At 46.0% G+C, this 24,202-nt stretch overlaps 1 protein-coding gene and 1 non-coding gene across 2 annotated transcripts; both read left to right on the forward strand.

Annotated features, from left to right (window-relative positions):
- Positions 1-281: 281 nt before the first annotated feature.
- Positions 282-388, forward strand: LOC114770918 (U6 spliceosomal RNA). The gene has a single exon (XR_003743505.1). It is a non-coding gene; the product is annotated as a U6 spliceosomal RNA (small nuclear RNA).
- A 930-nt stretch (positions 389-1,318) lies between these two features.
- erf (Ets2 repressor factor) lies at positions 1,319-22,525 on the forward strand. Its single transcript, XM_028963705.1, has 5 exons — positions 1,319-1,902; positions 14,971-15,205; positions 18,020-18,147; positions 18,594-19,564; positions 19,649-22,525. The coding sequence occupies exons 1-5, from the start codon at positions 1,881-1,883 to the stop codon at positions 20,204-20,206; spliced, it is 1,914 nt and encodes a 637-aa protein (XP_028819538.1). The 5' UTR covers positions 1,319-1,880; the 3' UTR covers positions 20,207-22,525.
- The last annotated feature ends 1,677 nt before the right edge of the window (positions 22,526-24,202 follow it).

The following is a 24,202-nucleotide window of genomic DNA, read 5'->3' on the forward strand; positions in this document are numbered from 1 at the left end:
GGATGGGTGGCGACATGGTCAAACAACACACTAAACACAGCCTTACAAAAAAAAATAAATAAAAAAAGTGATTGTCATTGTGAAACACTGCAGCACAGCACACGGTGACACAACGAAGTGTGTCCTCTGCTTTTAACCATCACCCTTGGTGAGCAGTGGGCAGCCATGAAAGGCTGTGGCACCTCAGTGGCACCTTGATGGCTCAGGATTTGAACCGGCAACCCTCCGATTATGTGTCCATTTCCTTAACCGCTAGGTCACCACTGTCCCCACTGCCAGTGGTGCTTGCTACGGCTGCACATATACTAAAATTGGATCGGTACAGAGAAGATTAGCATGGCCCCTGCGAAAGGATGACACGCATATCCATGAAGCGCTTCATATTTTTGGGGCAGTGGTGGCCTAGCGGTTAAGGAAGCGGACCCGTAATCAGAAGGTTGCTGGTTTGAATCCTGATCGCCAAGATGCCACCGAGGTGTCACTGAGCAAAGCACAGTCCCCACACAACGGGCACCTGTCATAAGCTGCCCACTGCTCACGAAGGGTGATGGTTAAATGCAGAGGACACATTTCACTGTGTGCACCATGTGATCACTTCACTTTAAAGTGTCCACTTACTGCCTCTGCTCTTTTCCAGATTTTTTTCAGTGGTAGAGTTTCACTATATGTGTAACCTATTAATGCCATTTTAAATGCCAAAACAATACAGTGTCTGGTGCACTTCCAAGTTCATTTTGATGGAAAATGCTGTACTACTCAACAACTTTACGCTCAGCCTAACAGATTGAGGTCGGATTCTGATGTAACTTGCATTTTATCTGAAACAAATCTGGAGTATATTTTTTTCCTTTTCGTGTGAATTAAACTGTCAGATGAAAAGCAGACTTTCTACCACCGCGCCTGTGTGCGCGGCACCGAGTAGAGATGCTCTGCCAGGTTGTTCTGCGTAAGTTGTACGCAGCCTCGTAGCGGTTGCGCTGTTGCTCCACGGTCCCGCAGCAAAGTGAAACACGACATAACTACGTGCTTTTCAGGTGCCCGCGTCGCCGCGTTCGCACGACGAGTAAAATAAAAACGTTTTCCGTGCGGACGGAGGGCGTCCAGCCGCCGGTCCGTCCCCGCTGCGTGTGGGTCGGATCCGGTCGGGTCGCCGCCGCACCGCTGGCGTTGGCGGTCTCCACGGCAACAGCGCGTGCCTCGCTGACGCCAGGCGGCCAAATGGCGAGTGGGCGTGACCCTCCGTCCCCGCCCCTCCCTCCCTGCTTCGCGTGGGCGGCCCCGTGTGGCCGGGAGAACGAAACACGACACCCCTACACAGAGGAAGGGGGGCCGGCGGGGAGACTGCGAGCCTACGGAGTGAGTGGAAAAAGAAACGTCTGTACGAGGGAAAAAAGAGAGAGAAAGAAAGAAAGGAAGAAAAAGAGGGAGAAAGTAACTCAGGCGGCGTGTTGTTTTTCCCCTCCTCCTCTCTCCCCCCGTGTTATGTCCGTGGAAATGACGTGGAGGCGTTAAATACGCGAAACTTTTCACTCCCTCGCTCTCGACCGACACGAGCGAAATGCGGCCAAATTAGACGCTCCGAACTCGTTCCCCGCGTCGGCCTCTCTGCGCCGACGAAGACCCGAGAACCGCGAGGCCGACCCGGGCATTGACTGAGGGGGGAAAGAGGGAGCCTGCGGAGCAGCAGGGGGCCCGCGGTGGAGCGTCCGGGAGCGGAGGGGGGGGTCACAGGCGGCGCGGCCACAGCAGCGACGGGAGAAAGTTAGTGGGGGGACTCCTCTCGCTCTCTCTCCGCGGCTTTTGTAAGGCTGAAAGAGACAACCGGGAGGCGGACCGACCGATTTGACGGAGCCGAGACATCCAGCTAAGCGGCCGGTAAAATGAAGACCCCGGGGGATACGGGTAAGTAAAGCTGCGCGACCGCAAAACCAACACTGGGAGCGGGTTTATTCCGCTAAAAAATGCGAACTTGTTTATGGTGACAGAAGTCGACATTTTCCCCCCTTTAAAAACACGCCGGACGTATTAATTTCCTAATTTCGTTCCTGTGCGTGTTACGTGCCCGGTAGACGTAGACGGAGGTATTTCGCGGGGGAAAGTTGCCCCGAAAGCGCCCGCGGTGAAGTGACGCTGGCGCCCCGTTAGCTTAGCTTCCAGACGTCCGATCCGGTTCCTACTTGTTCGAAGTTTCGCACCGGCTGGGAAGTTGAAGTTTCGTCGAAAAGTGCTTTTTTAAAAAAGCGAACCTTTGGCGGACTACTCGGTTTAAAAAAAACCACGCACGGCGTTTTCCGCAGCGTTTTGACGGGGCCCGGGTGGGTAAATTAGCTGGTGAAAGTTTTCGCTGCGCCGTGGCGGCTCTGTGGAAATCAGAGTTAGCCACCGGCTAGCAAACTGGCGTGTTTCTCGACAACTTTTTAATACGTATATTTATATATATATATATATATATATATTAAAACCGAGCCTCTCCTCGCCTCTGCTTTTTGGTGGCCCGGACGTCGAGTTGACGACGTGCACCATTTTCTCGGCGGCCGGAGAGGGGCTTTCTTTTTGGCGGCTTTCGGGGTTTCTCCCGCGGCTAACGAGCTAGCGGCGCCTGTCCGGCCCGCAGCGGCTCTTTGTTGCCCGGCGGCTCCTGCCCGGTCCGGTTTTTTTTTGCCGCTGATTCTCCGCGTACGAGACAGCGGGGTGTGGAGACAAGTTGCGGCGGTGTTAGGAGGAGAAACTACCAGATTACGTGTTCGTTCTTTTTTACAGGCCTTTTCAGAACAGTCGTAATGAAGTTTTAAGTTCTACGTGAAAAGCACCAAGATGGTCTTCTGTGAAAATCTGAATTTTCCTTCTCCCGGGGAAGTTCTTCCTTGTTTGGCTTCCTCCGGAGTGGTGTTATGACTATCAGCATTCCTCCACATTAGTGGGAATTCATGAACAGTTAGCTTTTATCCGCACACAGTAAAAAAAAAAAAGACAAGCTGTCCACTTCTATTAAAATGTTGCTAGTCCTGAATGGACATTTTCAGCTGCAGCTTAACAGAATGTGACTTGACTGTAAAAGGACGAAGACCTCCATTTGTGTGTGTGCGTTTTTTTTTTTTTTTTTTTTTTTTTTTTCGGGCTGTGAAAATAATTCCCCTGGTGGGTGAAGTCATGTTCATATGCATTAAAGCATTAGCGTGTTGTTCCACGAACCCCCCCCCGAGTCAACTTCGCCATGTTTCTAATCGGCGGTGAAAATTAAATGTCATACTTGTGCGCCGCATCAAGGTATAACCTTTCATGTCAGATCAGGTGTCTCGCATCTCTCATAACACCACTGAGCGGTCTTTTTTTTTTTTTTTTTTTTTTTTTTTTTTTTTTAACCACAGGTTCAGTATTTGTTGGCCATTAAGCAATTGCTTACTTAGATTATAATCACATTATAAGTGAAACCATTTTCTGAAAAGCTGCATATTGAGCCTTTCCGAAGAACCGGGAGGTGGAGTAGAAGGCGTTAAACCTCCAGTGGAGTTATGCCCCTGTGCGCCACATGTTGCTTCCATGTGTTCATGCGTTGGGATCTCTGACCTACTTCGACAGGAAAGTAAGAGAATTGCCTCCCAATCTTACTGCAACTGCTGAATGCAGTTGTTTCTAAAACAGGAGGCATGCTTTGTTTCATGCGTTTACATTTTCTTTTAATTTTAGGAGCGTTTTCCCCCGCCCTTAAGGCCCGTGTAGCGCGATTGAGCATGCTCAGTTGCCATGTCAGCCCGCCACCGCCGCCTCTCCGTCCCACCTGGACGCGAGCCGTGTGGCCCTAGTTTAATTTTCCACTCGCATTACTCATTACATCAACAAGCCTCCACATGTGAGGCGGCACATCTGGAACAGGGCACTCTGTTGTCTTTTCCAGCGCGCGAAGTGAAAGGGCCCACACGGGCAATTAGCCAGCACCATCCATGGCTCCCATTACTGTTTGAAAGCGGTCTGGAGGGCTGTAGGGGTGGCTCCCAAGTTTACTCTGCTCGAAGTTCCACCACCAGTTCTGTGCCATGCAGGAGACGACTCAAAATTCTATATTTTCTACTCATTACAAGACGCTAGGAAAAAATGTGTCTGACCGAAACCGATCATAGCTGAAATTATACTAAATGTCTTCTCAATGTCAGACTAACACACCCAGAAAATGTGGTGGGTCATAAAACTACACGTGTACTTTCTGTTGGACCAAAACTGGCGTCCACAGTTCCCTCTCTGGGTTTGACCCGGAAGTCACAGGACTTGTATACTGGGACAAGGACGGTAGTCCAGCTATAGCCATACCTGTTCTTGGAGTGTACCAGATAGACCTTTTTATTTATTTTTTTAATCAGACCAAGGTGGTCTGTCACAGATGCCTGTGACGTCACTACGACTGTGCAGCTATCCGTTATTCCACCCCTGCCATCCAGGTTCCTGTTGGCCAGATGCCCGAACGGAGCACTTTTTTTTTTTTTTCCTGCACTAGTCCATGAGGCCACTGTTCAGGGAGAGGGTGTTTCCTGAAAATGACGGGAGGGGCAGCACAAAGCCCGTGCCAGGTAATGCTGAGTAAACAAAAGCCACACACATTCACCTAGTCCTGGTGAGGGAGGGAGACGCGGGTTGTCGCCCTTCCCTACCACGAAGCATTTCTGGACCTCAGAAAGCCCGTGTGGCCCAACTGTCTAAAGTAGGCCTTGCGTCTGCTCAGCCTACACACACAATGTAAGTAAATGGGTGGAGCTGGTGGCCTTTGCATTTCCAGCCATAGAAATCAATAGTTTAGGTGAAAGCACTGCATCAGTAATATCTAACATTTTTCAACCTGTAAAACACCACATAACACTTTAAAGCTGGCAAAAGGTTAGATCTTTGAGCGGAGCCCTTTCCATAGGTCACCCCGAGCCCCCAGTGCCACCCCTTTTCTGCCTGCTGTTAATTCGCAAGGCTGTCAAGACAGCCACAGGCCTCTAGAAGCTGTGGCTGGCCCGGGCGCGTGACTGTCACTGCCATGTTTTTGTCTGCAGCCGTGGCCCTCGGTTTGGTGGGAACCCTGAGGTTTGGGCAAGACTCTGTCTGTCACTGCTCGCCTTGGGGGTCTGTGGCTTTGGCTCTTCCCCTTGGTTTGTGTCTGGGGAAAGTGTGTGTGTGGTCATGCCTTAGACTTGTCTGTAAGCGAGATGGGGCAGAACCTGCTGTTGCTCATCGGGATCCCGACCATACAGAGAGAAAATATCTATACATTTTTTTTTTGGTAGTTTGTTTTAGAATTGCCTGGGTTTTATTTGACACCAATTCCCTGAGGGTCAATCTGGGTCCCACGTGCCTGGAAAAGTTTTTTTTTTTTTAACCAAGACAGAGCAGCGACGGAGACAAGTCAGGATTTATGTGGTGTTATGCGCAATACACACGCACGCACAGTTTATTAAGAGACCCATACCCACCCCCCACCCTACATTCCAGTTTAATGGCTGGTGTCTGTGTTGCATTACACACACAAGTTGATGCAGCCGAACGCAGCGCACACTTTCCTAATTCTCACACTCGGGCTGCCATCTCTGTGGTGACGCCGCTTCGACTCGTTCCCTCTTTATATTTAACTCAGCCAATTTATTTTTGTAGGAGGATCTGGTGTTAATGCAACTAAAATGGGGTACAATTTTATATATTTTTTAAAGACTGCTTTCAGCAATGTTACAGACATCCGCAACTGCATGCCACTTCTGGTTTTGGGCTGAGGGTATGTGTCTGGAGAGTTGGGTGGGGCATTAGGTGGTCATTGGAGGTCTTGGAGAGACCTCACCTCCCTCCATCGTGGAATTCGGTAGCGTATCCCGTAGTTGGTCATCTCATTAGGTCATTTATGCTCCCATTACATGCAGAAATATGCATGTAATGTGTACGTCATCTATGTTTGCGTTGACGTAGATTCGTTAGAACGTCCCCGACCAACCAACCAACCAACAAACACAACACCACTCATAACGTAATCATAATGTATTTATTGGGAAAATGCAGAAATGAGCAGAGAGTATAGCCTGAAGACACTATTGGCAGATTTAGTGTGAGGAGGGGGGGCGTGGCCGTTTCATCTTGTGTCTTCAGCTCTGGTGGCACACTGCGGTCAGTGGCGCGCGCCGGCAAAGGGAGCAACCACGCTCGGATCCCACTGCAGCTGGTGCCGCCAAGTCGTCGTCAGCCACACACTGTGTGTGTGTGTGTGTGTGTGTGTGTGTGTGTCTGGAACCAAATGAAAGTGAAGACAGAGTCTGGTGCCCTAAACCACAACACACAAGTTTTAAAAGCAGCAATCTATCGCCTTCTCTCTTTCTCACCCCCTCTCCCTCCTCCCTGCTCTATCTACCAATGTGTCCCTTTCATGAAGCAGCTGTCTGTCATTTTATTTTTTTCTCCTCACACTTTCATCATTTATTTATTTATTTTTTTTGGTTGTCCCACACATTTTTCCATATTCTCACACTCCTAAGGTTGGCAACTTCTACATCGTATGTGTACGGGTTTTGTTTTTGCAGAGTAACGAGACCAAGGAATTGGCACGTGTGAGATGTATAGTGGGGCTTGAAAGTGGGGTTGGGGGTGACTATGCTAGACGGATGAAGACGCAACTGCAAAACACCAATCTTGCCTACAGGGGAAACACACACACACACACACACACACAAACACACCCCTCTCCAGGCAGACGTGTCTCAGACGAATGCCCAGGGATCAGACTGCCGTCTCTGTTGCCCCCTCAGGGGTTGAATGGGCCCGAAGTCGTTTTCACTTCACCTCCCAGCAGGGGGCGGCTACCTCACCAGCCAGGTAAAAACAATTGGCATCCGTTGCTGGTCGGAAGCAGTTTTTACCGTCTGAACCTGGGCGGGTTCTCCTTTCACCGTCATTATCTTCACAGCAGCACCAATTGCAGGTTCTGGCCTGGTCCCTGCGGCTGCATAGTTTCACGCTTTGATTGGAGACAGATAGAACTAGGTGAACGCTTTTGTTTAACATGTGCATGTGATTCGGCTCCCTCGGTTTGGTAGCTTTGCTTTGTAATCACGACAGCAGTGTTTGAACAGCAGTTATCTTGTGCCACTTATTGATAACATTCTTCTGAACTCCTGAAATTCCTTCTGCGACTGGATTTGTGACATAATCTAGAGTCACAGATTCTTAAAAGGATGTTATCAAATGTTCACAGTACTAACTACAATATATAGTTTTTATTTATATGTTTACCAGAATGATTAACTTCCTTTCCAGAGAGGGTGCCTTCTTCACAAGCACTGATCCCTGATTAAAAATCATTACCGTATTACACAGACCTGAGTCCAAATCACACAAATCTGATTCAGTGCTTCTAGGAAAATAGGTGTTCTTGGAAAGCCGAGATGTCAGAAATGATTTTAAGCAATTTAATAGACAAAGGACCATTAGAATGGAGGCTCTAACCCTGACCACACACCAACTCAGCCCTGAGTTGGTATGTGTGTGTTTCTGAAACCCAGACCACAAATTTCAATGATGTTTTATGAAGTTTTAAATGACAGGAGCCAGTCACAGCATTAAACCGCTGCGCCTAGTTAACATGAGAGTTTGATTCCTTAACACATATTCTTGACTGCCTTTGGTTTCTTTGCTCACAATATCCCTTGTTTATGGTGCTGTCACCGGAGATTACAAACGGAATCTCTTATCTGTGGGTCACGATCACCACTAAATCAAGCATGCAGACAGTTTGACAGTGCTGTTATTACTCATCTTTAATTAGTAAGCTAATACATCCACTGCACTTATCACGTCGCCAACATACCGGCCTGTCTGTCATGTTTTATGTCCTCTTTCCAGGTCAGCCAATTTTTTTCAAATGAGCTTTTCTAAGAAAGAAAAAGCTGAATGTGATTGAGACAAAAGCATCTTCCGAATCATTGAATGTTCCTGGTGTGGAAGGAGGTCTTTGAGGCATAATCTGCTACAGACGGGGCTGCTGCCGGGTAAATTCACTGTGTTGTGGGCCGAGGGAAAAGACCTAGCTGACCCCGTGTTCAGGCTCTGTAGAGTGTGACCAATTTGGTCCTAAATTATAAAAGAAAAAAGAAAAAAAAATCGTAGGTCACCGATTGGTGGGGAACTCAATGGTTCACTCACCAAACAAGTATTAGGTCCGTATCTTATTCTAAACCAATCAGAGGTTGTCGAGGGCGGGACCTGTCTCTGATTGGCCGTGGTCCAGATATTCCTGTACTCACCTGAGCCTAACAAGTACAGCTTTTTAAAAGCCCGATCCTGACATTCTTACATCAGATGCTGGCCAACATGGCTGCGTGTTAAGAGTCATTTATACATTTAAGGTCATTTTTTTTTTTTTTTCTTTTTTTTTAATACACATCTCAGAATCCAATTTAGTAAAAAATGAAGCAATAAATGTACTTTCTGCTATTTAGTAACAGGCAGAGATGATAATCAAGTTCAAGCAATTTAAACACTTGCACTTTTAATTTAGATTTTCTTTTTGTTTAATTTTTATTTGAAATGGTTTCTATTCAGCTCAGTTGAAGCACTTTAAACACCAATTCATCTTCAGTTACCTTTACGAAATGTGACACAACTAAATATGTCCTCTGTATTTAACCATCACCCTTGGTGAGCAGCCATGACAGGCGCCCGGGGAGCAGTGTGTGGGGACGGTGCTTTGCTCAGTGGCACCTTGGCGGATTGGGATTAGAACCTGCAACCTTCTGAGTACGGGGCCGCTTCCTTAACCGCTAGGCCGCCACTGAGCCGTTCAAGTTTCCTTTCTTGTAGAATTGTGCTTCAAGTAAACAACTTTAACCAGATTGATATTTAATCATGTACAAGTTGTTAATACCAATATGCACAGCATTTCAAAAAGGAGGAAAAGTGCACCTGTGCAACCAGTACCAAATGTTAGTCTAGAGCCCTGTGTGTGAAACTCCCTTATACAGTATCAGCTTCCAGGTCAAACAAAGGTCACAGGGGTTAACTGGGGCTGTGGCTTTATGATTTATTGTTTTTTGGCAGCCAGTAAGTTTAGTGTTTTGTGCTGGAAGAGGTCTTGCTGTAACAGGACCAGAAGTCTGTTTGCTGTCAGATTCCAATGAAAGACTTTTTTTTTTTTTTTTTTTCCTCTTTTCCTCCTTCTCCCTCCTCCCTCGTCTTTCTTGTGTGAAGAGGGGGGAGGTGGAACCAGTTAAAAGTTCATGTTAGCTGGACTCCTTAAGGAGATAAGCTTCAGATGAAAGCGTTGGCGTGATAAGATATTAGAGTTCAATAGCTGGCAGATAGCACGAGGCTACCATGGCTTCTGCTCTGGCCCGCTTACTTCTTCTCCGTCAAAAGAGAAGTCTTCATCAAATCGCACAACGATGGTTGCAAGGTTTGCTTGGCCACGATGTAAAACAGCTCCGTTTCTCCAGTACTGCTTGATAATGCCCTGGAATTCAGGCTGGGAAGCCCCGTTACTTTAACAGCCAGGCAGTATTGCGAGCATGCGGAAAATGCGGAACCTGCACGGGCGAATGTTGTCGGGCGGCGGGATACCCTTGCTCACGGCATTTTCGTGCTCGGCGGCCCTGACATACCGCATGGAAAATTGGCCCAAAACGCGGCCCGCCTGACCATCTACGGCCCTAATCACAGACTCTCGTGCCTGGTTTCTGTCTGGGCCGCGCTGCCCGGCCCCGGCCGCCCGGCGGGCCCTCTCCAGCTGCACACGGCCCGTGCCGGTAACTGCCGTCTGTCCTTGCCGGTGTTGATGCGAAGATTGCAGACGTGTAAGAAACACAAGCACCTCGCCGGAGAGCGTTGTGACGGCGCACTGGCTCCGCAACAGATTCCTCTACGCCAGGCTGCAGTGTGTTAAACACACACACTCACACACACACACACACACTCACTTGCGCTTTTAGCATCTAGGTGGAAATTGGTCTCACACAGTGAAGCCTGAATGTTAAAACGCATACGTACATGGCTTGTTGGATGCTCTCTGCTTGTGTGTGTGTGTGTGTGTGTGTGTGTGTGTGTTCGGTGCTGTGTTGCGGCTGCCGTTCGTTATATCACCCCCAATATTTGGCTCCCTGTTGTGTCTATACAGGACTTGTTTTGACTGCAGGTCATTAGAGCGGCCAGCACCTCTCAGATCTCTGGATTCCTTTCAACATCTTTATAACGAAGGTCCAGTTCTGCAACGCTGCAGCCAAAAGATTGTCGTCACCGACTATCACTACTGAGTTGGACGGGCGGCTCAGCATTTCCAGTAATGGAACGAGAATTTCATTGTCATAACGTGATTACTGTTACTATTAATGCTAGCCTCTTTGGGTAGGTAGTATGCTTCATTATCTTAAACAGGTTTAAGATAAGTGTTAGACATGCAGGTTTCCAGACTTGTTATGTCTTTCTTGCAACTCCTGTTTTTTTTTTTTTTTTTTTAAATTATAAATCCAACACACAAGATGAAATGTTTCATATAATACAAGCATCAAACTGCAGGGTAAAATTTGAAAATATAATCTTGAGGCAGCCATAACAATTTACCCTTGCTTTGTAGTTAGCATTAAATCTCCAATTTAATTTCATTTTGTAATAACAAGGGGACGTCATTCCTAGGCACCTCATGGCTCAGAGGGCTGTGATTTTAATTATGAAATTGTTCTTAATGCATCTTTCTTCTATACTTGAAATGGCGGTATGTGTAAAGAGTGTTTTGGTCATTCTGCTTCATCGCTCAGAGAGCAGCAGCTCAGACGGTCTGATCTGGAATTTAGCTCCTTATGTCGTCATAAGGGGAAAGGTTACCTCCCGTTTCTAATGCTTTGCCCACCCAGTGAATATCCCACCCCTCCCCTAAAATATTATCTCCACCAACCATCATGTCTTGCAAACAAGCAAAGCATTGCACTTGCTCGTCATAAAAATATTTTTTTTAGTTCTGTCACACAAGACTCACACAATAAATATTTTTCTGGAAAAATGCAGACACGACTTCCTGTCTGCGCCAAACATTGTGGTTTGTGAATGCTGGTGATTATTATTTCTCCGAATGCCTGCTCACTTCTATAGGCCTCTCTCCTCCTCATTAAGTCAAAGTGAAGTGATTGTGAAACACTGCAGCAAATCACGCGGTGACTCAACGAAATGTGTGCTCTGCTTTTAACCATCACCCTTGCAGTGGGCAGCCATGGCAGGGACGGTGCTTTAGCTCAGTGGCACCTTGGTATGTTGGGATTCGAACCGACAACCTTCTGATTATGGGGCTGCTTCCCTAACCTGCCCCGTTAACATTTAAAGACACTGAAGCGGCGCGTCCTGGGGGAATCTCATTGTGGGACTGGCTCAAAGTGCCTGTAATTCTGCACCAAGGCCGAATTTTGGAGAAAGACCTCAGAGACATTGTTAGGGGACCTCTAGTAAAAGACCTGTAGATTATATTGATGCTGGTGTGTCTCAGAGGCGTTAGTCATGGGCCTTACTTCGGTTAACACAGGGGAGTGCAACAGTCCCAACAACCTGTTACCTGTGAATCTGATGGTATGTATGTTTAGGCTGCAATAAGCAACATGAACAGGAAAACACGTTGCACGTTCATTTCAGCATAGAAATGCATTGGTGACATTTAAATTGCACCAAACTTCAAAATCTTTTCATGTCTCAGAATTTCCCCCGCAGAGTCTCGCTTGTGCGTCTCTCCAGGACAGAGGGACTGGCAGTGTGGGGGTGTTTCCTGTAGCGTGCCACAGTAGCGGAACTGTTCCCGTCCTCACGCACTGTGCTGCTGCTGTTGGACGAGACAGCTCCACTAGCCAGAAATACCTGTTGTGTTTTTCTATTCAGGCGTGGCCACATTGTTCGGCACGAAAGTCAATGAGGGGCTCGGGGTTTTCCTAATTCCAGCTGCCCTGGGTTGTAGGAGTTGGGTCACTGGCATTAACCTGGTCTTGCTGGCCTTTGTGGCTGTGATGTGGGTGCCAGACTTGGACAGTATACCTCAAAAAAAAAAAAAAAATCACCTCATATACACAATATATAGTACCTTTTGTGGAAGACATGACAGTGATGTAGACCTTCATTTTGAACATTTGCCAAGTGACACTTCATACATTCCTGACACTGTGCAGAAATACTGCTGGTTATATATATGAAGACATACTAATGACATTTATGAATAAATAATTAGATTTATTGCTATTGGGTAGGATTGCGGTAGAATTTATTATATTTCTCAGTAAAACTGAGAGTTGTCAATCTTTAGTGACTGTGGCGGGATTATGTACATTTTCTACCTTCACCCGCACATATTATACACTTTCTGTTTGTGTAGGTTCAGTGGCACCAATTATTCTCCACAGCTGCCCAAAAACATGCACACTTGTCCGTTTCCCTCATTGTCGCCATCAGCACATGGAGGCCGACCTTTTCCTACAGCTAAATATAGAGATAGCGAAGAATGGGAGGAAAAGGAGGGAGTAATGGATCGAGAGAACAGGGATGTTATATATGGGGATTACAACTTACAAGCATAACAAAAACAGACCGCCAACCACCTCCACCCTTAAAAAAAAAAAAGCTGCTTCATCAGAAATGGCCACGATCGGAATAATTTTTCCATAATGGATTTAATCAGCCTCTGTGGACAGAAATTTGGGTTACATTTAGTCAACTGTACAGAGGACTGGTGCCTGGTTAATGACTTTTTCTCCTTAGATGTAGCCTCCTCTATTTAACCGTGCGAGTGGAGAATTATGGGTAATTTGCACCACTGCAGCAGAGCACTTTTTTTGTTTGTTTGTTTAGGCGCTAGCAGCATCTGAACAAAACGCATGAATCAAGGAGCACCAAATCCTCCTGAGGTTTAAATGGTGCTAGGATGTTCTGAGCCAGCTGCCAGGAACCTTTATTAACACTTGCATGTTGACGCGTTTGGTTTATGTGTTTGCTTAGTGGGTGACACTTTAACCACAAAATGATATGTCTGAAGCCCACATTGTGTGTCTGAGCAAGACGCACTGTTGTGAGGGGCCAGAAACTGTAATTTTGTGATTGTGGAGGAGAGCGGGTGGAAATGCGATTCAGTTTGGCAGCTCAAATGAACGATGTTCATTAGAAATGCCCGATGCTAACAGTGCGAAACCTCTGTTCCAAGCTGTGACAAAAAAACTTGAGGTACGCACGCCTCTCTCAAATAGTCTGCTTTCTGATGTGATCATAAACATTAGAAAACAACGTGTTGCTAGGCAACGGCTACCTACGGCTAAATGGGCTTCGTTTCTTGGCAGGGCATGGTGAACATAGATTGTTTATGAATGAAATGTAATCATATTGCTGCAAAGCAGTGTCCGGAGGCTTGGTCTGTCCTGGTCACACGTCTGGGGGGGGGAAAGTGTGCCTTCCGATGCAAAACATAACCACACTGTGCATGTCACTAATATTATGACTAAAGCTGGTGTCCTTCCTACTCAGAGGCTGTAATAAAACGAGCTGTATGCCAGATGAGTGAGTGAGAATTTGTTCCACGTCACCTTTATTTGTCCTTTGCTCCATTCCTCCTCTCTTGTTTTTTTTTTTTATACAGATTATTAATTAATCGTGACCATTTTCCCCCATTTCTGTTCCTGTTGTGTTGTATTTTTAGTGCGGATACTGTCTTGTTGCTAGGTGACTGTCAGAGCGAGGGAGAAAGGGACGGCGGCCGAATAAGAAGGCTCGCTCCTTGTGAAAAGCAGAAAGGAAAACGCACACGCACCCGTGCACACGCCATGAGTCAGCACAGGCACAGTGGGCACGGCAGTCTTCGCCGTGGGGGTGTGCGCACGCCTATTCTCACGCTGTTGCTCATGCAGAGGTGTGTGTGTGTGTGTGTGTGCTGGCGCTTGTATGGGCTTGTTAGGCTGTGTGTGTGTGTGTGTGTGTGTGTATCAGAGTGCACGCATGATGCACGTCTATGTGGGATGCGCTCCCGCTGATGTAAGTGGCTACGCTGAACTCAGCCCGGAGAGTCTGGTGTAAAAACTGCTCACTTCTAGTCATTGTGTTGGTGGTTGTGACTGATGTGATGTCAAAATCAATGTAGGAGTTTTGAAAAGATTTCTAAAGGGCTACTTTTGCACCACCATTTGAAAAGATGACATGTTTTGTGGGCACATATTTTTAAATGATTGTATTGTGATTTTTTTTTTCCTGTATACGTCATAAGAGTAGTGTAATGTAGCTCGAGGCAAGTCGTGTGTGGGGAAAGTTTTTATTTCGGCTGGATTTCATGAGCCCGTGTCGAACAGAACGTTAAGAATGTCCCTTTGTTCTCGGTTTGATGAGGTGTGGTAAGTAGAACGATGTGGGCTGGTGTGTCGGTGCTTTGATGTTGATGTGGTTGCTTTGTTGGTGTTGAAGCCCGTCTCAGCTGGCTCTCGGTCACCGTGCGGTGGACTGATCGGTGGTGTCGTACGCTCACGCCTCTTTTCTCATTGTGTGTGTGTTAGTCCAACATACTCGGGGATTTAGAAGCACACATGTGGAAGAGGTATGTGTGAGGTAAAGCGTGGTTTCCCACCCTGATTAGCAAAGCACATCTGGTCCCAATGAGGAGACGTTGTGACGAGATTAAAACCTTAATGTTGGGTGCCAGTCTGCCCGGCCTTCCACTGGAGGAGTGTTGCGTCTAAGAGGGAGGAGTGTTGAGTGCGTATGTGTGCACACACACACACACACACAGTTCTCTTTCCATCTTGTTGCATCTCAGTGTGTGGGCGTCCAGGCTTTGTTTTGACTAGCCTCAAGGCTTTCGGATTGACACCTTCCAATGCTTATTGGACACTTTTGAATGCTGTTCCCAGATATGTGCGAACGGTCCCTTTACACTGACAGATGCTCAAAGAACCGAGTAAAATTGTTATTTGAACAACCTCACCGCTCGCCACCGTCCCTCTAACTGTCGTCCTTCTTTTCCAGGGTTTGCCTTCCCAGACTGGGCCTACAAGCCCGAGTCGAGTCCTGGCTCGCGGCAGATCCAGCTCTGGCACTTCATCCTGGAGCTGCTGCGGAAGGAGGAGTACCATGACGTCATCGCATGGCAGGGGGACTACGGCGAGTTTGTCATCAAGGACCCGGATGAGGTGGCCCGTCTGTGGGGCGCTCGCAAGTGCAAACCCCAGATGAACTACGACAAACTGAGTCGTGCGCTCAGGTCAGAGGGACTTTTTTTTTTTTTTTTTTTTTTTTTTCTGTCTCTTTTGTGGACTCTTCTTGTCCACAAAAATTTTTTAAAATGTTTTTTAAAAACATTTGTGCGCGTCCTCACCTGTCTGTTGCCATGTCATACATGCATCTGTCCATCTGAGTCAGAACTGATGCTCAGAGCTAGTCACCATGGCAACTGTACATGCAAACCCGCTGAACCCTTTCCTCAGCCTCCCATAAAGAGCCTGCCCACTCAACGTCCCTACCCACACACACACAGTTCCTCACTAAACAGCGAGATGTATGGAGCGAGGAGGAGTAGGAGAGAGTTGGCTAATGGGGGAGCTGACAGATGAAGGGGAGCAGAATATAGGGGCTGATGGTGAGGTTTTAAAAGAGCGAGGGCTTGGAAAGTTGGAAGGGGGTGGCTGGGGGGCAGGAACAGAAGGCAGTGATCAATCATGCGGGGGCGTCAATCAGATGGAGCGCAGGCTGTGCTTTAATGTGACTGCTCCTTCTGGAGGCGCCCTGGCCTCTGTTCCACACATGTGGGGGCATGTGTGGGGCACCTCTCTCCATCTTTCGCCATCCTCCTCCTCCTCGCCTGTGAACTTCCTTTCCCAGAATCCTCCTGCTCCACTGGTGAACCTTAACAACCCTGTCAACACACTGAACCTTAACCCCTTCTTTTATTTACTGAAAACTCGTTATAAAAGATATGGATAGGAATTCCCAGAATTCCTGGATTCTCCCATCCCTCGTCAAAACATATAAAATAATCTCTTCAATGTGCCTTCCTTGTGCCACCTTGTAAAGTGAATACTAGGGTCTTCCTTAAATTATCTGGTGAAATATAAGGGAGCTTGTTGCACTTTGGTGTGAATGAAGTGAGTGCAGGTTTGAGTCATTTTTAAAGTTGTTTCTCTCACACACACACACACACACACACACACACACACACACACGAATCAGGCTTCTTTTTGAAGTGGGTTCAAATGCTCATCAAAGAGTTACTTTTTACGTTTTTTACGTTAGAGTTACGTTCGACCATTTATGTGTTTGTGTGTGTGTGTGTGTGTGTGTGTGTGTGTGTGTGTGTGTGTGTGTGTTTCTCGGTGTCCTTTCTGTGTATGTGCAAGCACATCTTGCACATATGTGTTGTGTGTCTGTGTACATTATGTTCCTGTGGAAAACAGTCACATCAAAGCATGGAACAGCGCATCATCTTACCACATGTGCACATGAATCACCTATTACTGTTCATGTTTAATAATGCAGAAAGCACAGAACACAGGCAAATCTGTGGCATTGAAATGTGGACATTTGTAAATGTTTTACTGGAAATGGTTTAATTTTTATTGCTACATTTTACTGTAGAAATTAATGTGGAGAAGACCTTGAATCATATAAACTTTAAGAACAACACATTATGCAGCATTTTCTCTCAAACCAGAGTATAACACATAACTGCCTTTCAAAAGTTTTAATAAATTTTTTAATAAAAATGACAATTCAGTTTGAATAGACAAATTAGAAAGAATGATCATTTATCATCGACTGAAATAATGATGTTGATCCCTCATCTCCTTATGCACTTGATACTCTACTAGTGCGAAGAAGGCCAGTTGTATTGTGTCTTAAATCATTGCGACTGTGTTCGGCGACATTACAAAACCCTCTTTAATTTATTGTAATAATCAATTAAGCTTTTCATTAACTAATTGTTGCCGCTTTAAGTTTATGCATATATTCTAGCATTAACAGATATTTCCAGCTACCAGAGTCGTTTACCACATTTACATTTACAGCATTTATCAGACGCCCTTATCCAGAGCGACTTACAATCAGTAGTTACAGGGACAGTCACCCTGGAGCAATTTAGGGTTAAGTGTCTTGCTCAGGGACTCAATGGTAGTAAGTGGGATTTGAACCTGGGTCTTCTGGTTCATAGGCGAGTGTGTTGCCCAATAGGCCACTACCACCCTACTACATGAATCTTTTTATTACATGAACAATGTAGATTTCACCCATTTTATGTTTTTTTTTTTTTATGCTTCAAGCAGTTTCTTATTAAATGATGAGGACATTTCTAAGTTACTCCACCTGCCAGTGCCCAAATGACCTGAATCTAGGTAACAATACCTGGGGGGTGTCCCCTTGTCCCTCCTACAGGATTCCTCTTCATTTTCTAAATGTATTTAATGTACTTTTTTGCCAATACAGAAGTTTTGTTTTAAAATATACAAAACCAAAATCTAATAACATGTCATTGTGCACTTACCTTGTAGTATGTGTTTAGATTTTGGCTTTGCTGGAGAATCCACTTCAAGACAGAATTAATTGTGAATTTAACTTAATTATCCCAACTTTGAATTGTTCATTCTAAACCTTAAAATAAAGAACATCAATCTTTTAAAAGTAAAGTGCAATACAATTGAATTTTATCAACTCTAAACATTTGATTTTTTAATAGGGTGCTTTTTGCTTCTCTGTGGCAGGATATTTGAAAAAATGTTTAATTACATTTCATGTGGAAGTGCTTAAACACCTTAGAGCCTGCTAGAGTTTAATTATTTTGACTACACCTGATTGGGTGGAGCTTTCATGCCAGGCCAAATGAGCCAGAGTCTGGAACAGGCGAGTCTGTGTGAAAACAGCATAGAAACAGCCTCATTGAGTTTTGGACTCAGACCATGACTTCATAAATACCCGTCTAGCCTGGATATGGCACATTTTCTTGGGAGTCCATGCGAATGTTGATGTTTGCTGGCTGGGGTTTTATTTTCAGTCCGTAACCCTGCCGGTGTTGTTTTTCTCACAGGTACTACTACAACAAAAGGATCCTGCACAAGACCAAGGGAAAAAGGTTCACCTACAAGTTCAACTTCAACAAGCTGGTCCTGGTCAACTACCCTTTCATTGACATGGGACCTGCAGGTAGCGCTCACCGTAAGTACCCTAGATCCCTACCATCCTCATCCATGTGACCCACATGCAGTCAAATGCATGGCTGCCGGGTGACAATCTTTTGGCTGCTAAGGGACCATGTGGTTATGCACAGTTATGTTTCATTGTGCCACGCGCCACATTTGACTGTTTCCATTCACTCGCTTCTGCTACTTCATTGAAGGAGTGTAGCAATTGTGGAAGCATAGATGTGCCTTTTTTGGTCTACAAATCACTTATAAATACAGACTCAGTTCTGTCTGAGGTGCTCATATTTTAACGTGCAAGGAACTCCACCTCCTTGACATGACAAATTAACTGGACACAAGGTAAACTTTGGTAAATGTGAGAGATATATATTTTAATCCTAATTTTCTTACCAGAGTGGATGTGGAATTGGTGTTGATATTCAGTTTTCTTAATTTAAAATTCTTTTTGTTCTTCCACAGGTAATGGAGTTCCTCAGAGTGCCCCTCCTGTGCCAACGGGCGTAGGCACCCACTTCCGTTTCCCTCCCTCCACCCCTTCAGAAGGTTTGTCCCCCAGTGAGGAGCTGCGCAGCCCTGGCGTCTTCGGGGCGGTGGCTCGGCGCGTGGCCCGCGGCTCGGTCAGCGACTGCAGCGATGGAACTTCTAACTCAGAGCTGGAGGAGGCAGTTGGTGGCGGGGGTGGAGTCGAGGAAAGAGGCGGAGGCGAACGCGTTTTCCGCAGCCTACTCCACCCTCGACTATCCCACGATTCCCTTTTCCGTGTCTATGGTGCTCCACCCAACCCTGGTCTGGCTCGCTCCGGGCCCCATGGCCCTCCACCGCACCGCGTTCATCCCGAACCTCTCTCACCCTTCCCTGTGTCCCCTCTTCCAGGCCCCGGCGGCCTCCTGGGTCCCACTCTGTCTCCTGCACTGTCCATGACACCCACATCCCACCTACCCTACACACCCTCACCTTCCCTGTCACCCATGCTGGGCTCCCACTTCTCTTTCAACCCCGAGGACATGAAGCGCTACCTGCAGGCTCACACCCAGAACGTCTACAACTACCACCTGAGCCCCCGCGCCTTCCTGCACTACCCCAACATAGTCATTCCTCAGCCCCAGCGTCCCAGCGACACCAAGGGCACCCTCGGTGCCCCTCACACCCATCATGGCCCCTCTTCCCTACAGCCAGGCCACTCGCTGCACTCCCACCTCCCACATCACCAGGCCTCAGAGGAGCCTCACCTGTCCCCTTTCAAATTCAAGCTGCAGCCTCCACCGCTGGGCCGCAAGCAGAGGGAGGGGCCTGCCCAGTCCACTGGAAGCTCCACCTCCTCAACATCTGGGCCATCCTCTTCATTGGCTGGCGAACATGGCTCCGCCTCCAACCAGGGATCAAAATTCTCAGGGTCTTTCGCCCACTCAGGAGGTCCGCCTGAAATCAAGGTACTTGTACTTTAGTGCAAAGTTGGTCTGGTTGGTTTTATTATGTCTGTTTACGATATCTAATTATTTTCTGTTCTTTTGAAGGTGGAGCCAGAGTCTGACATTGAATCTGAAGAAGAGGTCGAGGTGACTGACATCAGTGAGGACGAAGAAGATGAAGGTGATGTGTTTGCCCCTCCTCATCACTTGAATGGCTCTGCAGTGCACCCACCTCCACTCCAGGCTGCAGACGATGGCATTGTGGCAGACGAGGAGCTGGAGGAGGACGTCTTCAAGACCCCAGCAGTGCCAACCAACACCGGTCTGCCGTCCCTACTGGGCCTGAAGACCGAACCGAGGGAGGTGTGCCTCGGCCAGGGGCCGCGGCCGCTGGCCAGCCCCGGTGGCACCAACTGCATCCCCCTGAAGCTGCGCTTCAAACGCCGCTGGAGCGAAGACCAGCGCATGGAAGCCGGAGCCGAGGAGGCAGAAGATAAGAAGGTGAGGGCGGCCGAGGAGAGAGATGATGAGGAGATGGAGGAAGAGTCAGAGGCCAAGAGAGCAGAAAGAGTGCTGGTGCTGCCCCCAGCCCCCGCTCAGAGGCGGGTCAGTTCAGAGCTGCAGAGAGCAACGGCCCAGCTTTCACTGGAGAACGGCTGCTGACCTCCCCAACACTGCGATGCACACCTTGTCACACACACACACACACACACACACACAACAAACTCTTATCTAATACACACTACATACTGTACATACACCAATACTGAGAAGACACTACATATGTTCTTATAAATACTGACATCCAGGCGGCTCAGGAACTCCTGTTTAGCGAAGACTCTCCGTTGGCCCCCCACATGTTGTAAGCATTGCCTTTTCATTACAAAGAACACACCATGCCTTGATCCTCCGAGATCTCGCCGTCCCCTGCAGGACCTGCTGTTGGTGGAGCAGACAGATGCCTTACAGAAGTGCCTGTCTTATCAACATGGAGAATCTGAAGGCTCGCCAGTCAAACTGCCTTCAGTCAGTGTGCCTGAGACGTTTCTGGACTGGACCTCTTCACCCGTGGCCTCTTAGTTACCGTTGGAATTGTCACTGGACTGGAGAGTTTTAGGTTTTTTACGTGGCTGGGCTTGTCGGGGCGCTTTAAAATGCTGTGATTGGATGACTGAACTCCAGACCGAGGGTTCCTCATCCATTCTTCAGAGTCAGTAAAGACGGATCACTGCCTAGGGTCCAATGGGTGCCCCGCCCAGACCTGCCCTTCAGTCAGGTCAGTCAGTGGGACCAAGCTACATCCTGAGAGGGACATTTTAAAGATGTACTGTCATGATGCAGATGAGTTATTTTTTTTTTCTGCTTGCTTTTGGGAAGGCAGGCATTTAAAGTATTGAGTTTGACACTTGCAGCAAGTTCTTTTGTTAAACACATGGTGATTGAGTAGCTTAGAGAGAGTATATTTCCCTTATCTGTACAGATTCAGAGAGCAATGGCCCTGTGATGTAAGACGTGAGTACGAAATTTAAACTCAGGCAGACCTCCACAGGCCTTTTAACATTTACATTCTTTTTATTTTTTAATAGTTTTATTTTGTTTTGAAGTATTAAGCAAGCCTTGTGGCCATTATGGCTACATTTTTATGAACAAAGTCAAATCCTTGAGATTGTGCCTTTTTATAGAGAAGCTAGATCCCCCCCTCCATTTTAAAGCCCTCCCGGCTTTATGCTTGGTATACACGTATGCATATGTATACACCCCAAGGCAGGAGAACACTTTATTTGATATAGTAGAGTAAGAGAGAGGGTACCACCTCGTACATAACCTGCTTGTCTACGTTTAATAGCATATTTACAGGAAGGATGCAGGAATTTTACATACCCAGTCATATATCATATATATTTGATACTGATCTTTTTCTCACAGAGCTCTAGTTTGACACCCAGTATTTAATCATAAAAAAAGGCTTTGAAGGGTTAAGATTTTAAAAGTATATATATATATAAAAATATATATTCCTATTCTTATACATGCCAGTTAAAACCATAGACTTTATTTTTTGATGGATGAGAAGTATTTTATGAAGAATTAAAAAAAATACAAGCAAATATTTCAAAATGCCTTTTTAGGAGTGAACGGAACTATGAACAAAATCACCATCTGATTTCAAAAATGTGTTTCTGAGCTTTTGCAAGGAACTCATGAGTCCCCCCACCCCAAAAAGAAATTGGTCCGCCATCTCCATCTTAACCCTCACGTGCCTCTTAAGACTCTTGCTGATGGAGCGGCCTTCTTTGAACCTGCTGTAGGCCACTCTATGAGGACCTGAAATATGGGCTGGGACCCCCTAAAGTCCCTTTCTCTCTCTTTGTATTTAAGCTATCATCTGCCTTACTTTTGAAACAAAAAAACAACAAAAAAAAAAAGTTTATTCCCCTTTGCATTGGGTTAACGATCTTATTTTTTGTATTATTATTTTAACATTGACATAATTACTGGTATTTGAAACGTCCCTCCTGAGCATCTTGTATATGATTTTTTTTATTATTATTATATATATATTTTTTCTGTGCCTGTCTTTGCTGACTTTATCACACTTAGCATGGTTGAAAACTGCAGCTTCATGTTTTTAAGTGGTGAGAGCAGGGAAAGAAGTAAATGGAGGGATTACATTATTCTGTCATGTTATTTGTATCTCTTTTTGCTACATATGGAGAGTGTGTGTAAGTGTGTGTTTGAGTGTACATACAATTTTCCGTTCGGTTTTTTTGGGGTATGTAAGAAAAACATTGTATTATTTTACTGTGTATACGTGCTCACTTTCTTGCTTGCTTATTTTTACTTTCTTAGCGGTTACGTAACACTCAAATTGGAGAGGTGATGCTTTGTACAATGAGGAAACATTTTAATTTTTGTTTCTTTTTTTCGCCTCTTTTCATGTAATAAAATTGTAATCAGGGTTCATTAAAAAAGGTAAAAGTATTTCAGGGTCTTTTTTTGATCAAGTGCTGAATGTTGGGGAACTGGTGACCCCTACTGTCATCATTTATTGTTGCATGCTAAATACAAGCTGACAAACATACACTTGCATCAAAGCGACAGGCTTGCATTAGTGAACTCTGCATCGCATTGGATCTCAATAGGAAGCGGACCCATACTCAGAAGGTTGCCGGTTCGAATCCCGATCCGCCAAGGTGCCACTGAGCAAAGCACCCCACACGCTGCTCCCCATGGGTGATGGTTAAAAGCAGAGGACACATTTCTCAACTGTTAATTTCAGTTTGTGTGTTTTGTAAATTAATTTTAATTCACTTAGGTGGCCTCAGCCTATTAACATACTATAACCAGTGTCAACTACTATAACTGTGAATACTTATGTACATGCAAGTTCTCATTTTTTATTTTTAATAAATTTACCCAAAGTAAACTTTCAAATTGTCATTATGGGTTGTTAAAATATTTAATCCATTTTGGAATGAGGCTGTAACATAAAATGTGTTAAGTGATGTGCTGTGAATAATAGGAGCTTTTGTCGTTGGACAAGTAAGCATGGTCTGCAGCTACATACACAAAGAGCCGACACCCTTCTATCTTTTCAGCAACATGAGGTACAGTAGCTCTTCTGTCTGTGCGCCCCATGTCCATTAGTGCCCCTTCATTTCCATTCGTGGACCACACCAGGAGCATCCTACAAGGGGCAGTGGAGATGGTCCTGGACACCACAATTTGGTTCCATCACATCACTGACAGGGGTGGTGGTAGTGGTAACACGCTCACCTATGAACTAGAACAGCACGAAGTCACAGGTTCAAGCCCCACTTTAAGTGAAGGTGAAGTGATTGTCATTGTGAAACACTGCAGCACAGCATAGAGTGCACACAGTGTCCTCTGCATTTAACTTTGTGGGCAGCCATGACGGGCGCTCGGGCTGATTACGGGTCCACTTCCTTACCCACTAGGCCACCACAGCCACTTGTGTCCTCGAGCAAGCGACCCCGAGTAAGTCTCTTTGGTTAAGGGCATCTGATAAATGCCAGAATTGTAAGTGCTCACTTGCTAGTCCTGCCCTCTGCAATATTACAAAAAAATCTTCACCTCTCATAATGTTGTGGATAAAAGAGGATAACAGATTTTTACATTGTGTTTTATGCTTTACTTTTAACTCAAATCTGCCAGTAGTCATACCAATTATTAAATCCAGACTGAAAGCGTTACTGTTCACTGATTACTGTGGATAAGAGAGCAGCAAACAGATCACTGCAATTTCTACTAATTTGATCACTTTTAGTAATTTCAAGTCTTTCTTTCATATCGGTAAAGTATTCTTGAACTGAGATATACTGAAGTTTGAGATATAGTACCAGTCAAAAGTTTGGATGCACCTAATAATGTATCACTGAAGACGCAGGACTTTGCCAGTCGTTTTTTTCCCCAAGTGTGTTATTTCAAACAAGGCAAAAGTTGGAACGTTGAGTTTCTCCAAATCAGGTAGCTTTTGCTGTGATTGCAACATTTTACACTCTTGTCTTCTCTCCACCACCTTAAGTCGGACATCCGGGGCGTTTTCCAACAATCCTGAAGTTTTATGCTGAACACTTTCTGATCATTCACTCATGTTAATTGGCTTATTCAAAATTGCTCCATCTTAGTCCCCATAAC

Source organism: Denticeps clupeoides, chromosome 20, assembly GCF_900700375.1.
Source record: "Denticeps clupeoides chromosome 20, fDenClu1.1, whole genome shotgun sequence".
Lineage (NCBI taxonomy): Eukaryota > Metazoa > Chordata > Actinopteri > Clupeiformes > Denticipitidae > Denticeps > Denticeps clupeoides.

Bases quoted from the DNA above. Each gene is read 5' to 3' on its own strand.
- erf (XM_028963705.1), top strand. From the start codon at position 1,881: ATGAAGACCCCGGGGGATACGG. The intron at 18,148-18,593 runs GTAAGTACCCTA...GTTCTTCCACAG, and splicing joins ACCTGCAGGTAGCGCTCACC to GTAATGGAGTTCCTCAGAGT. The intron at 19,565-19,648 runs GTACTTGTACTT...GTTCTTTTGAAG, and splicing joins GAGGTCCGCCTGAAATCAAG to GTGGAGCCAGAGTCTGACAT.